Source organism: Rhinolophus ferrumequinum, chromosome 8 (genome assembly GCF_004115265.2).
Source record: "Rhinolophus ferrumequinum isolate MPI-CBG mRhiFer1 chromosome 8, mRhiFer1_v1.p, whole genome shotgun sequence".
NCBI lineage: Eukaryota > Metazoa > Chordata > Mammalia > Chiroptera > Rhinolophidae > Rhinolophus > Rhinolophus ferrumequinum.
This window is the reverse complement of record NC_046291.1, coordinates 38,685,707-38,702,262: the sequence shown is the minus strand read 5'-3', so window position 1 is coordinate 38,702,262 and position 16,556 is coordinate 38,685,707. Positions and strand designations below refer to the sequence as shown.

Here is a 16,556-nt window from a genome sequence, read left to right as displayed (position 1 = left end):
AGCTAGTGGGTATATTCCACCCACCCATCCACCCACGTGGTTCAGGGGTGCTACAAACCAGTGCAATCAGAGTGAGCTAAGCCAGCTGAAGCAGAATAAATCCCAAAATCTCTTGCTGGGAATTCTGAGGCAGAATCACATTCAACTGGGTTTTCTGTTATATTTAACTCAAGTAGTTTCAACTACTGTAGTAAAACTGCCGTCCCCATTTTGGAGATGAAAAAGACCCAACGCACACTGGGATTTAAAGCCAGGCTGTCTGTTCCCATACTCTTTGTCACGTTCCTATCCTGTGCTAAGAACACTGCAACCCTGGTTTTAAAAAAGACAAAGAAACATTGTCACTTGAAACAGATATCCTTTAGGAAAGTTTTTAAAACCATATTTTACAAATGTAACTTTTAAATGCACCAGGGAAACAAAACCAAGAGAAAGTTTCAAAATGTTTTCATAAAGTAAACGCCTATCTTTTCATATATAAATTTAGAATTTTATATATTGGACTTTCTTAAAGTAGTTTTTTTTTTTTTAACAGAATGTAATTATTCATTAAAAAACATTCACTGAAGGTGCCAGGCAAAACAGCCTTGAATTGATATGATTATCTTCATTTTGTTTATGGGGAAACTAAAGATTGGAGAGCTTAAGAACTTTCCCTAAGGTTACAGAGTTTTAAGCAATAGATCCAGGAGTCAGACCCATATCTACCAAAGCCTGTGATCTTAACCACTCATACTGCCTCATGAATAATATGAGGTATTCCAACAATACAAAATGAAATCATCCAAGTAATTACCTTTTCGGAATCTACAAAGTGTGTAGCAATTCCTGCTGTGTACACATCTCTTCCTTTCAGCCTGAATCCTGTAAATGCAAGGAAGTAACCAAGTTTCCCTTGAAGTCTTGGCAAGAAATAACCTCCACCCACATCAGGGAATAGTCCTGTAATTAAATAACAAAAAAATGTAAGAATGATTCACCTCAAAGAGATGACTATAACTTTCTTTACTTTAGATCAGATTGTCATTTCTCTCTGGAGTTTAAATCCATATGAAAATGTATTACACTAAGTACTATGCAATGCAATCAATATCATAAAAGACTTGCTATAAAATGTGCTCACTAAATTTGGGTATTTTTCAAAATTTTCATGTCTCATTTCTACAGAAGTCAATAAAGTATTTGATGGCACAATGTTATGTATATAAGAAGTACTCAATATATACTACCTAAATTTTCTCACCACAAATTACTTTCAAAGAATCTCCAAAACTGGTAAAAAAAATTGAAAAAACATTATTTCCATATCATAATCATAGGAAAAGATATGCATAATTTAAGGCTATTACATTAATGTGAAATTTCATTATTACCATTTATTTTCCAAATAGTCAATTACCTAATAGTTAAGATATTTAAAATGATGCAATAACCACTAGTCCTATCAAATGAACAAGTTTATACTTAATAAAACCACTTGCATTTTACTTTTTTCCTAACCATTAGTATTTTTTGAATTCCTTTATTCTCTCCAGTTGTAACAACTGAAAATAGCATATATGCAAATACCTGCCAGTACACTACTTTTTGGTGTTTAAGAGCTCCTTAAACAATTGTGACTCTCTAGTTTGATAATCCATATATCTATTCTAAGATGGCTTCATTTAATGAAGTTGAGATAAAAACACAAAAGTTACTAGGCTTGAAAGAATTAGCAGTGTGCTAATGTAAACAGAAACATCTCTTAGCACCTCAAACAAAATAGGTCTGAGGTTGAATTCATGACCTTTTCCAACTCCCATCATCTCCTTCCAGTATCACGTACCCCAATAAAGGATACAACCTTTCAGCCTCCACACCTTCTTCTCTGTACAACTCTCTTAACCCCCCGTCAGAGACTATGTCCGCCTGTTGATTTCTTCTCCAAATGGTTCTCCACACAAAAGCCAGGGTGATCTTTCTAGCAACACATATCTTGATCAGTCTTACATTCTACTGCTGAAAACTCGTCCATAACTGTTTCTCTTAGATTAAAACCAACACTTTTATCAAAGTCTTCAAGGCCCTGCGCCACTTTCTCAATTATGTCTCTTACTACTCACTCGCTGAACCCCACCACTCTGGTCTTCTCCCTTCGGTCCCCCACCTTCTGCATTCCTACCTGCCCCAGAGCCTCAGCAGCACTTGGCCCGATGAAAATGCCTTCAATCCTGGAACACTTTCATCTGTTCCAGGGCACCACATTCTTTTGGCCCCAAGTGGCTTCTTCCAGTCCCGGTTGCTGGCTCACCTTCCTTTGCTTGACTATACATGCTACTCAGTGCCTAGGCTAGATCTCAGACAATCCCCTCCACCCTACACACGCATTTTCTTTGCTCTTATGAATTTAGATAACATCTATATGCAGATTCGTCCCTGTTACGGACTGACCTGTGTCCCCACCCCAAATTCTTAAGTGGAAGCCCTAACCCCCAATGTGACAATTTGGAGCCAGAGCCTTTAAAGTGGTAACTAAAGTGAAATGAGGTTATAAGGGTGGGGGCCTAATCCAGTATGACAGTGTCCTTATAAAAAGAAGAGACACCAGGGGCACACGCACAGAAGAAAGGGCATACGAGGACACAGCAAGAAACCACCTGTCTCTAAGCGAAGGAGAGGCCTCAGGTGAAACCAAACCTGCCAGTACCTTGGCCTTGCACTTCCAGCCTCCAGAAGTGTGAGACATAAATGCTGGTATTTTGTTGTGGCAGCCCTAGCAGACCAACACACTCCCAAATCTGTATATGTGGTTATGCCATTTCCCTTCAATACCAAACTCTCACATCTGCTTTGTAGATATAACCACGTGGACAATAAGGATCTCAGATACGACACGGCAAAAACACAACTCTTGATTCCCATCCCTCCAACTACACCGCTCCTTCCCTAATTGGCCTCATCCATTCAGCAGCAAAAGATAAACACCTTGGAGTTATTCCTGATTCGTCACATCAGCAAGCCAGTCAACTCCAAAATATTTTCCAAATCTATCTTCTCTATTCCAACTCTATACCTCCACACTACTCCAAGCCAAAATCCTCCCTCTCTAGGCCTCTGCTATCCAAAATAATTTTCTGTGATGATGAAAATCTTCTATAATCTATGCTGTCTGCTCGCCATAAGTGGCTATTAAACACTTGAAATGTGGCTGGTGCGACTAAGGAACCACATTTATTTGAATTTATTTTAAATAGCTGTATGTGGTTAGTGGCTACTGTACTAGACAGCACAGCTCTAGATTAGCGCACAGTCATGCACCGCCTGAGTTTCCGTGAACAGCCACATATATGACGACGATCCCATCAGATTAGAATGGACTATAAGCAAGAAGTCTGAAATGTTCCAAGAAAAGGCTGGACCCAGCTACATAAGATGCTGGATTTACTGCTAGCTCTGCGTAGTTTAAATACAAGGAGGCTCAGCGTACTGTCCATCTGCCCTGCCCCTGCCCTTGTCTGGGGCCAAGAGCTGTCGAGGGAACCAGGGGAGCTGGGGAGGAAGGGAACCCAGGGGGGCCCTCAACCCACCCGCTCGCCCCTTCCCACCCCTACACACACACACACTCACCCACTCCCCTTCGCTTTGTTTCTCTTTATCTCTTTTTCCTCTTGGTGTCCTTCCCCCTCCCTCCCACTTATTATTTCTCCTCTCAAGCTTTAATCTCTCTGGATCTCTTTCAATCTCAGCTCTCCCTTTCTCTCCCCTTTTCTTCCTTCCCTTTCTCCCTTCCCCCCTCCTGACACCACCTCCCTCTACAGCCCTCTTCCACCCCCTCCCCAAACGCACATGTGCGCAGGCACACAGAAACTTTATCTTTTATACCATATTTTTACTGTACCATTTCTATGTTTAAATATGTTTAGGTACACAAGTACCACTGTATTACAACTGCCTACAGTATTCAGTCCAGTAACATGATGTACTGGCTTGTAGCCTGAAAGCAATAGGCTATACCACTCAGCCTATGTGTGTAGTGGGCTATAACACGTAGTTTAAGTGCAGTCCATGATGTTTACACAATGATGAAATCACCTAACGACGCATTTCTTAGAATGTATCCCTGTTGTTAAGCAACACATGACTATAATAACCTCTTGACAAGTCTCCCCCCTACTACTCTGCACCCTTACCATTATCCTCACAGCAGCCAGAATAATGGTATTAAAATGTAAACCAGATGATGCCACTCCCTGCTTTGAACTCCCCCAGTTTCCCTTGATGTTTAGGTTTAAATCCAAACTCATCACAAGAGGTCCCCGTGTACCTCTTCAAGAGTCCATGCACCTCTTTGAACACCGTGTATCACTCCTGCCCTTGATTCAGACAGTTGCCTCTACTTGGTTCCTTGCACAGATGAAGTTCATTCTTACTTTAGAGTCTGTACTAAATTTTCTTACTGCCACAGCATTCTGCTGGCTCCTCGTCATTCAAATCTCATCGTAAAGGGCATTTCTTTGGAGAATCCCTTTAATTACCTAATCTAAAGAACCCATTCAAGACTAACTCTTTGGACAAGATGGAATAACAGGGACCAGATTTACCCTTCTACCTGAAACAAATATAAAACCAAATGCAGTATATGAAATAATGGTTTTCAATACACTGGACCATCAGGCAATAAAGGAAAGTGATCTCTGAAAATCTGAAAACAAGTGAGGTGAACCCTACAAGAACTCTAGCTTAATGCCCTGAGATAATTTCCAGGCCCAGCATAGTCCTTGATTTGAGGAGATGATGTTAAGAGTTTAAGGAGACTGAGGCAGCTATAACTTCCAGAACAGAACACTAGAGATGAGACAGCTGCACAGAAAGAAAACTCTGGAGATCTGCAGAGGGTCTCCTGTTAAGTATTCGGCTTGGTACTGAGCAATACATATGTATGAGGAAACTATCTGAGTCTAGGACAAGAACCATAAAAAAAGATTACAAAGAACAGTACTGGGAATCCACAAAGCTGGGAATAGTGCCTGTTCCCACCAGTCAGACCAAAAACCTCATGATTCACAGATACTGAGTAGAATACAAAGAGGGGTCTTTGCTTCAATAGTGGGAAATAATTAGCACTAGCCCGAGCACTCCTCTAATTCTGCATTTTAAAAACGTCTTAGAAGACTTGAAAGGGTCAAACTGTTTCAAAGTGACTTAACTTCAACCCAGAAGCTCAAGAATATTTTATAAGAATACAAAAATATCCAGTACCCAACAAGGTAAAGTTTACAATGTCTACAATCCAATCAAAAATTACCAAGCATCTAAAAAAAGTATGAAAAAACTAGCCATAATGACTTGATAAAAAAATCAAAAGTGACCCAGAACTGACATAAACATAAGAATTAGCAAACAAAGACTTAACACTTACAATAAATATATCCTGTATGTTCAGAAAGTTAAGTAGAAACACAGAAGATGCATACATTTTTTTTTAAAAAAGACCTCAATGATACTTGCATAGATGAAAACTAAGATGAATGTATAAACTGAAAAATATCTGAATGAAATTAAGGACAGATCAGACTTTGCAAAAGAAAAGATCAGTGAACTTAAAGAATAGAAACTAAAAGAAAAAAAAAAATTTAATGAAAAATGCATGAGTGAGCCTAAGTTTAAATAGAGTTTCTGGAAAAAAAAGGATAGAAAAATATTTGAAGAAACAAGGTCAAATTTTCCAAAGTTAACAAAAACTATAAACCTAAGTAGCTTAATAAACACAAGCATTAGAAACATGAAAACTACACTAAGGCACACCATAATCACATAGCCCAAAATATATGATCAGTAGAAAATCTTAACAGCAGCCAGAGAATATAAAAAGACACTTAGAGAGAAACAAAGATAAGGATGAGAGCAGATTTCTCATAGGAAACAACATAAACAAGAAGACCATGTAGAAACATCTTTAAAATCCTGAAATTTAAAAATTAGAATAGAATTCTATACCCAGATCTGAAATTACTCACCTCAGCTTTCACCTTAGGAGACTAGAAAAAGAAGTGATAAAACATAAAGTAAGCAAAAGAAAGGAAGTAATAAAGACTGGAGCAGAAATAAAATAGAAAAACCAAAAAAGCTGATGTTTTTAAAATCAATAAAATTGTAAGCTTCTAAATTAGACTGAGCAGAAAAAAGAGAGAAGACAATTTTTAATTTGTATTAATATAAAAAATAAAAGGGCCAGATATCATTACAGATACTAAAAAGATAAGGGAATATTATGAACAACTTTATGCTAATAAATTGGACAAATTCCTTAAAAGACCCAAACTACCAAAGCTCGTGCAAGAAGAAATAGACAACTTGACTAGACCTACATCTATTAAAGACTTTGAATTTGTACTTAAAAACCTTCCCACAAAGACAACTCCAAGCCTAGATGGCTTCACTGGTGAATTCTACCAAACACAGACAAAAATGATACCAAGTTTACACAAACTCTTTCAGAAAATGAAGCCAGCATTACCCTGATACCAAAACGAAGCAAGGACATTGTAAGAAAACCACAGATGATTATCCTTCATGAAAACAGATGCAAAAATTCCAAATAAAACTTTAGTATATCAAACCCAACAACATATAAAAAGTATAACACATCATACCAGAGTGAGATTTATCCTAGCAATGCGGGGTCAATTTAATGTTGGAAAACCAATCAAAGTAATTCACCATTAACAAGCTATAAAAGAAAAACCAGCGGCCATCTCATTAGATGAAGGGAAAAAAATGACAAAACTCAAAATCCATTCCTAATAAAACCCTCAACAATCTAGAAACAGAAGGAAATTTCCTCATCCTGATAAAGGGCACCTGTGAAAAGCCTACATCTAACATCATACTTAATTGGTGAAGAACTGAAAATTTTCCCCTAGGATCAAGAACAAGGTAAGAATGTCCACTCTCAACACTTCTATTCAACTTTGTTTTAGAGACCAATGTAGAAACCCAATGTAATAAGGCTAGAAAAAGAAAATACAGAGTGGAAAGGAAAAAATAAAATTGACGTTATTTGCAAATGACAATTTAGGAAATCCATATTGGTAACTATCAGAATTGAATTTTTTAAAAATATCATTTACAATAGCATCAAACAATATGAAATACTTAAGGATAAATCTGAAAAAGGATGTGTAAGACCTATACACTGAAAACTATAAAACTTAGCTTAAAGAAATTAACAAGACCTAAATAAATGGAGAGACACAGTCGGCTCACAGATCTGAAAACTCTATTGTAAGATGTCAATTCTCCCTAAATTGATTGATGCTAGACAATCCAAATCAAAATCCTACCAGGCTTTTTTGTTTCAATTGACAAACACTCTAAAATTCATGTAGAAATACAAAGCATCTTTTTTCCCCAAGTTTTTTTGGCTATACCAAACAAAATTGGAGGATTATCACTACCTGATTTCAAGACTTACTATTAAGCAACAACACCAGTGTGGTGTTGGCACCAAGATCAATATATACAGATGAAGGTGCAAAGGTAATCAGTGGAGAAACAATAGCTTTTTCAAAAAATGGCGTGGGAACAATTATATCTCCATATGCAATATAATAAACCTAGATTTGTACCTTTGATCCATACCTCACAGCATAAGCAAAAATAATTCCAAATGGATCATACATCTGAATGTAAGACTATTTCCCCCTAATAAGCCTTTTATCTAAAATTAACTACAGTGTATTAGTGTTTCTAGTTAAATATTCTTGCTGTTATGTTTTCAGATATACTTACTGAGCTGATACAAATTTTTAGGTATCTTCATATTCTAATTTTTTAAAATTCTTTCATTGTTATATCTCACACAAGATTCCATCAGTTCCTTCAACAATAGTGTAATCTGACATGTATCAAAAGAAGATGCTTCTAAAAGTAATTATGAAAAATTTTTATTTTTTTTTACCTATTGCAGTTTCCGGCATTGCAAAAAGAGACTTTTCTGTGGCCACTCGAAAATGCCCATGAACTGAGAGACCAACTCCCTAGGGAAATGAGGCAAAAAAGTGTTTTAACATAGTGTAATAAAGAACAAATTCACACACTCACAAACATTATAAACCAAGTAAATTATATTCCACAAAAGTTTCTTTCAGGAGATAGATTGGAGAGAAAACCTAAACCACACAATTTCAGATGGGCAAAAGATATATGGGTAACCCTGATATCTGGAATAGATTTGTTTTAGCTAAGATGTTTTTCATCTAGTATTTCAAGTTATGTTTCATGTCCTCTTCCCCAGTTCCTCTCATTTCAAAACAGATACAGCATTATAGAATACTGACTCTTCCCAGAACCAATCATTAAAAAGCACAACCAAGAAGCTACCGTGTTTCCCTGAAAGTAAGACCTAGCCGAACAATCAGCTCTAATGCGTCTTTTGGAGCAAAAAGTAATATAAGACCTGATTTTATTTTACTATAAGACTTGGTCTTATATAATATAAGATGCATTAGACCTATAAAATGCATTAGACTATAATATAAGACCGGGTCTCATATTACTTTTTGCTCCAAAAGACATATTAGAGCTGATTGTCTGGATAGGTCTTAATTTTCGGGGAAACACGGTATTCTAGCAAATTTTAATAGCTTTAAACAGAATATTAACACATTTAATTTATTCATATATTTCATCAAATAAAATTAGCAACATCATTTTTCTTAGATACAACATTAATAAGGCTAATCGTATAACTCTTAAAAATTGGTTACTAAACACAAATTTTAGAAAATAAAAAGATAGGCTGAAAGGATTTCTGACTTGTTCGCGGGTACTGAAAAGGGCAGTCATCTTTGAATAAACATATGTGAATAAACAGACATATTTGCAGAAAATAAATGCGAGGTATACATGTGATTACAAAGTATCCAAGTCACATTGGAACACACATTTCCTATGTTATGTTCTTTTCACATTATTCAGAGCTTCTATCAGATTGTTTTAGTTCTCTTTCTTAATCCATTCTCATCAGTGTACTCTACTTTTGACATCACAAAGTTAAATGAGTTAAAACATGTAAAATATCTGAAACAATGTCAGGCATTTATTAAAAGTTCTATTAGTGTGAGCTAAATGGAAAGAGTCTCATTTCTATCTGATAATTCCAATTTTTCATTAAATTTCCTCGAGCCTTTCGTGTTTTCACATTCAGTTCAGCCATTTAAAAGTTCTTGACATTTTTAAACCTTTTTAAGAAAATACTCGAAAGTACATGCAATTTCTTAAAATTTTATGTACTGTATGCCAAGCTTAAATTTTAAAAGACCACGGAAATGAATAAAATTCATTTAGTCACTACCTAGATTCTTTGGTGTCAACATTTATAAGTTAAATCCACAATGTTTGATACTCTCTGTAAAGGCAAATATCATCATACTACAGGTTCTATTAACCCAAATTAGATTACATATACTTCAAGATTATATGAAATCTTACAAATTTTAATACAAATAAAACATTACTAGTTTTATTAATAGTCTTTTTGTATTATTTTAAGAGCCCTTGCCTCACACTTCACTCTCCACTTTTAGCTGATCAGATTGCCATTGAAAGCTACTGGTGTTCAGGAATGTCTTGCTAAGAACTACAAGAGAGAGTTGGACTGGATTTGCAGTTTTCAGACTACGTTCTTTTGAGTCCTAGGGCTCAGAAGAGCTGCCTCTGTCTGGGCTGCACAGCAGGAAAGATCTCCACGCCTCTCTGACTGACCTGCCTCAGCCACACTCCTTTGGTTATTGCCCCCTACCTCTTTTAATTAACTCTGAATTCCAAAAGCAGCACATGACTACATCCACAAGTAATAAATATTTATATGTTAAAGCCTAGTTCCTCTCTCTCCCCAGAGACACAGTGGCACTCGAGGCTCACCAGAATTCTCAGGACCAGGGAGCAAAGGGGGAAGAAAAGTGCATGAAACAATATTCTCACTCCTCAGGCAGAAAACGAAGACACAGTAGGCAGCTGTGAGTTGATGACAGCCAAAGAAACTTCAAGGTCATTTGAAATTTGAGCTGAAGAAGATATGACAGCTAAGTGAAAGCTGCAATTATATGAGGTAACAACCAAAAAAGAGAGAAGGCTACATACAGCCTGTATAACAGAGAACACAGCAAACACACAAAAAGCAGCAGAGATAGCTGGAGACAAAAAGAAACAGACTGCTTAAATTTGCCTTAAGTCCACACTTGCAGTCCAATTTTAAGGAAGACAGGCTATGCTGAGGTTTTCATCTCTGGATTTCCATTTGACCACTGCATTTGTTTAATAACTGCCCCATTCTCTTTTCTGCATCTGTTTGAGTGAGTCTCTGTTCTTTTCAATTAAAAAAGTCTCTTCACATTTTCAATTACAGCCAGACCTATATCCTGTCATGTTGCAGCATCATACAACAGAAGCCACTTTAGTCCTTTGACCTGCAGTATATGTTCATCTCAGTATCGCTCTGTGTTTTTCATTCCTAACACTGCTCTCCGTGACTAGGTTTTTCATTCCTAACACTGCTCTCCGTGACTAACTCCATTCCCATGTTACCTTCTGGAACCCTCACTCCTTTGCAAAAGAGCCACCTAACAGCTCATCTTCTCTACAAAGGACCCTCTCTACCTCATGAACTCAATGGAGAAAGAAATTTATAAGCCCCACATTCTTTCATGTAGAAAACATAGATCCTGTATTCATGGATTCAGTTATTTTATATTTATTTTTGTGTTGCACTTTTATTTTGTATTACATTTTGTTTCTTCTTTTTTTTTAGGAGTGTCTATTTTTATTTCATTTATTTATTTTTATTAGTTTCAGGTGTACAAAACAATGTACTAGTTAGACATTTACACCCCTCACAAAGTGATACCCCCCATTCCAGTCTACTATCCCGCTGAGATCATAGATAGCTGTTACAATTCTATACATTTTGTTTCAATCACGGCTGATAAAATGAATGAAATCAAAGACAAGATATTATTAGTAAGAAGTTACCAATGAAAAGCTTTCAGAATATGAGATCACTGACACAAGTACCATTAAGAGCCAGTTTAAAAAGGCTTTCAATTAAGATGAAGGCTGGGAAAATTCAAGCCACCTGACCAAGAATATAAAAGCTGGTCCATGTTGAAAGGGCAGATTTGTATCTAATTTTTGTATCTAATATAAAAGAATCCTTTATGGTTACTCATAAGAAGTTCCCCTTGAAACTTCTGAAATTTACTGTTACATTCTATTTAACCAGTAGGCTTAGCTGGTACTCCTTTGCTATACTACAAAGACTTCAAAGTCTTCAAGTTTTGTTGTACTAACTAATGGTTATAGAGATTCATTCCCCAAATGGAAGACAGTGTTCCAATTCCTAACTCTCCTCAAATACTTTCTCTGCATCCCATGAAAACCAGTAGTCAAATTTCATTTTCCATTTAATTGGATATGTCCATAGCATTTGACGGGGTTGCTCACTCCCACTTCAGGAAACACTCCACTTGGCTTTGAGACACCATACTCTCTTGGTTTTCCTTCCATCTCATTCGTTGCTTTTTCTTTTCTCCCTGAAATCAAAATGTTGATCTGCCCCAATACCTGCCCACTTCATCTGCACTCTGTTCTTTCTACATTCATTCCCTAGATGATCTCTTCCAAGAGCCCCAAGAGTTTCAGGATTATCCACAACACTAATAACTCAAGTTATTTCCACATCTCTGATTTCTCTAGCCTTTATACCTAGCTGTCTATAATTCAGCATCTCCACTTGAATGTCTAATATATATCTCAAACTTCACACATCACCAGGAAATCTCTTGATTTCTCCTTACGCATGCCCCTCCCTCAGTCTTTTCCATTTCAGTAAATAGCACCACCATTGACCCAGCTGCGCAGGCCAAAAATCGCAGCAGCATCTCTTTCTTTCCGATCTCACAATCTAATCTATGAATCTGTCTTGACAGCTCTAATTTCAAATTATATCCTGGACTGGGCCTCTTTTCACCATTTCCACCATCACAACCCTAGTTAAAGCCACTATCATCTCTTGCCTGGGTTACTCTCTTTGGGTTCTGTTCTTGCAACAATCCATCCTCTACACAGCAGCCATGCAACCTTATTAACGTAGACAGTTCATGTCCTGCTCCTGCCCAAAATTCTCCAGTGACTTCTCATCACATTAAGGTATTACCAAAACTCCTCATTACAGCTGATACACGATCTGGTTGGTCCCTTTCTATCGCCCTGATCTTACGGTCTACCATTTCCCAATTAACTCACTTTCACTCTGGTCAGTCACACTGGCTTTTTTGTATTTAAAATGTTCTTAATTGACATATAATATACATTCAAAAGTACACAAATAGTAACAATAAGTATACAAGTCCAGTGAATTATACCAAAATGAACATATCCATGTAACCAAAACCCAGGTGAAAATTATTAAGAAATACCTTTATGCACCTTGTCAGTCCGACTACTCCCTCCACCCTACCATTAACTACTATCTGACTGCTAACAAAATAAGATTAAGTTTTTCTGGTTTTGATCTTGATATAAATAGAATCATAGAGTATATATTATTTATCTGACTTCTTTCAGTCACCATTATGTTTATGAGATTCATTCACATAGCAGTGAATAGCAGTAACTTTTTTCATTGTATAGCATTCTTTTATATGAATAAACAACAATTTATTAATCCTTTCTACTGTAAATGACTAGTTAAGTTTTTCCAGTTTGGGGCTATTATAGATACTAATTCAATGACCATTCATTCAAAGACCATTCTTATGTATATTTTTTGTCTCATAAGTACATACATTTTGGTTGGGTATATACCAGGAAGTAAAACTGCTGGGTCAAAGAGTATTAATTCAATCACTTTTAAAAGATACTATCAAACAATTTTTCAAAGCAGCAGTACTACTCCACCAGTAATATATGAGTTTGGTATTCCACATCCTCACCAATACTTGAAATTGTCTTTCACATTTTAGCCATTCTAATGTATTAGTATTTTATTGTGGTTTCAATTTGCATTTCCTTGATGATTAATGCAGCTGAGTGCTTTTTCATGTTTATTGGTTATCTGGATATCCTCTTTGTGAAATATCTAATGTATTGCTTCTTTTTCCATTAATTGTTCTTATTGTAGAAATTCTTTATATATTCTGAATATGATTCCTTTGTTAGATATATGTATTTCAAATAACTTTCATCAGTCTGTTGCTTGCCTTTCCATTCTCTTAATGATGTCTTAATGATGTCTTCTTGGACAGAAGTTCTTAATTTTAATGCAGTCCAATTTATTTTTGTCTATAGTACATTTAGTGTACTATCTAAATAATCCTTCCTACCCTCAAGGCATAACATAAGCATGTGTTCCAAACATTCAGGTTATTTTACTTATCTTTCTATTATTGATTGCTAGCTGAAATTCCACTGGGGCCAGAGGACATAGTAAGATTAATCCTTTGAAATATGTTAAGACTAATTCTATGGCCAATTTTGGTAACCATTCCATGAGTGAATGAACATGAAATCTGCTGTTACTGAGTACATGTTAATTGGATCAAGTTTATTAGACAATGTCCACATCACGTCCATACACGTAAAATGTATGTGTAGACATGTACATACTAAGTATGTCTGTTTCATTTGTTATTGAAAAAAGTATGTTCAAATTTTCTCCTAAAATGGTTTTCTCTATTGCCCATTTTAGAACTTTCTACTTTTTTGCAAGATCAAACATTTTTAAATGTTTGAAAATATCACATCCGTAGAATTATTTCAAACAGACAGAGATTTGTTCCCATACTTGCTCAGTTTTAGTGCTAGTGTCATATTGTATGCTATGAAACTCATTAAGTAATTTCAGTTCAGCTTCAGATTAGAGTTTTAGACAAGTATTTATAAAATATCTTTCTACAGTTGATAACTTTTTGGACTAAAATCTCACCTTGGTGATGTTAAAACAATGAAGTGCTAAACAGAGTTTTCAACAGATTAAACCAAACCCTACCTGCTCCTTAGAATTTTGGGCTAGCCACGTTGGGCCCCAAATGCCCTAGGGTGCCCAAGGACTGAGGGTGACCTGGATTCAGACCAGTCCTCACTTGGAATGAAGCTCAGCTTCAAATCTTCCCAAAATTTGACTGAGATTATCTGGGATTAACAGTGCCCTTAGTCTAGACACCTATGGAAACAAAAGTACATCTTCCTCAAAGGAAGATAATGTCATCCTAGAGCTCAAATAATATTCAAGTAGAAATAACTCAATTATAAATAAACAGCACTCAGAAATAATCAGACACATAAAAGACCACATGACTAAAACCAATGGAAACAGATTCATAGGACATACAAATTTAGACTTGTTGTAGTTAATCATTTTATAATTAGAGAATATCCTATTTCAAGAAAAAATTTTTGCCATAAATGTATCTTATTTAATATTTAAATAGCTGTATCAGCTTTCTTTTAGTGTTGATATGGTATCTTTTCTATTCTTTTACATTTAACCTTTCTGTGACTTATATTTATGGTGTCCCGAGCACTCTGACATTCTTCGCTTTTTACTTTTATTATTATTAACCAATCATCATTGCAGTACAAGGCTGATACTATGCAGATACAGTAAAATGAATCTGATCCATATTCATAATCTACTATAAAAAGCTAACATGGACAAGCATACACAATTACTGAAAAAAAAATAGAACAAATATATAAATGTAGTCAAACTCAGACGCCGTAACAAGCATGACAATGTACTTACTTAAATTTTGGCACCTCCTAAAGGCAAAAGTTGGGCAATCTAAGACTGTTTTTAGAAATTAAAAGACATAGGTAGATGAGTTTTCAGGCTATTCAATAGAGGGGGAAAGCTGGCATAGCTTTATTTAAGGCTTTGAAAGATCTAATTACTTAAAAAGCACAATAAATCCTTCAAAATGGAAATATGTTAATCAGTAGCTAGAAATACTCATTCACTTTTATATTTTCAGATAATATTACTATTCTAGACAGAAAGCAACATTAACTTTTTCAAATTGATAATTATAAGGATATCTAAAGGTAACGTAAGATACAGTCAACCACTCCATATAATTTATATTAATGGCAACATTAAATCCTCCAACCCACAAACAAGAACATGTGTGGAAGAATTTAATTTGGTGCTTGAAAAAGAAATGACAGATAATAGTAGTGCATCAGAATGAAATTTCCTGATTTTGGTGTCCTTATTCTTAGGCAACACACACTTAAAAATTTAGCAATAAAGGCTTATTATGTCTTCAACTTCCTCTCAAATGGTTCAGAAAAAATTATTCATAGGTATCTGTGGGGGAGATAAAGAGAGAAAAAAACAAACGTGGAAAATGGTAATGGGGGGGGATGTGGATGAGAATATATAGGAGTTCTTTGTACTACTCTTGCATCTTTTCAGTAAGTTTGAAATTATTTCACAATAAAAAGTTTTAAAAAAATTAAAATTAAATGTTCCAAAGGCAATGGAGCCAACAACCACAGTTAAGAAAACAACAAACTCAGAAAGGCACACAACGGGGTGATGTGACTAATGCTTACACAAAGAGTCGGGGATTTAAATTCTAATCCGAGAGAACGAGTAAACTGCCTTGAACGAACATGGCATCCAGGTGTCAGACAGTATGTGAGAGTCTTTCCTCACCATCATTTAGGATTGTAAATGGTGCTTTGAAATAGGTATATATTTTTGCTAAAAATTCAAATAGATTTTTCACCATACATTATTTCACTTTGTTATAGAAGTTAATATCATAACGATAAAATAAGTTTCATAATGTATCTCTGGGATCTCAGCAGTCTGATCAGCAGGCTCCATAGTAAAAACAAAGGCTTTTTATTATGCTTATCATATTAACAGGCAAATACTGCATATTAATGGTAATAAAATATTCATTATGTGAGTATAATATGCAGAGATAGGCCACGGATATTTTTTATCCTGCTTTGGATGCATATAATTCATGTTATTTTTAGATGAAAATTATATTAAACAGAAACAAATAACTGAGGTAGAAATATTCTACCTGAATCAATTCTTCCCAAATAGCTATTCTTTTTTTTTTTTTTTTAATCTCAAATAAATGCTTGTTGCCTCTCCCTTTGGAAGGTCTTTTTATTTTTACATCGACACCCTCAGTATATTTGCTGCTTTCTCTGTCAGACAAGTTTACCTGTCAATATAGTTGTTTTATTTTCACTTCCCAGGGCAATCGCACTGCAGGACCTTTCTTTAGTTTCTTGACTGGTCACCCTTTATCTTTGCACATCCATTTCAAGTCTAGTTTCATCACACTTGCAACTGGCTGCTTCCACTTTAAACCCGCAAAGAACAAATAAGAATCACAGAGCTTAACTCATACATGACTTATATTCATGTATCTGAAATCTTGTGGATAACAACAAGAATGTCTATCGATAGACAAGAACACTACAAGAAAAGGAAATTACAGGCCAATATTCCTGAACACAGATGCAAAAATCCTCAAAATATTAGCAAATTG

The 16,556-nt window shown here is 35.6% G+C and overlaps 1 protein-coding gene across 1 annotated transcript in view; it reads right to left on the bottom strand.

The window, feature by feature from the left end:
- Positions 1 to 16,556, bottom strand: part of HIBCH (3-hydroxyisobutyryl-CoA hydrolase) — a 76,362-nt gene that overhangs the window by 26,069 nt on the left and 33,737 nt on the right. The window contains exons 7-8 of the mRNA XM_033111793.1: positions 7,940 to 8,018; positions 797 to 942 (exon numbers count right to left, since the gene is read on the bottom strand). Of these exons, the coding sequence (XP_032967684.1) occupies positions 797 to 942; positions 7,940 to 8,018 (225 nt within the window). The remainder of the gene's footprint in view (positions 1 to 796; positions 943 to 7,939; positions 8,019 to 16,556) is intronic.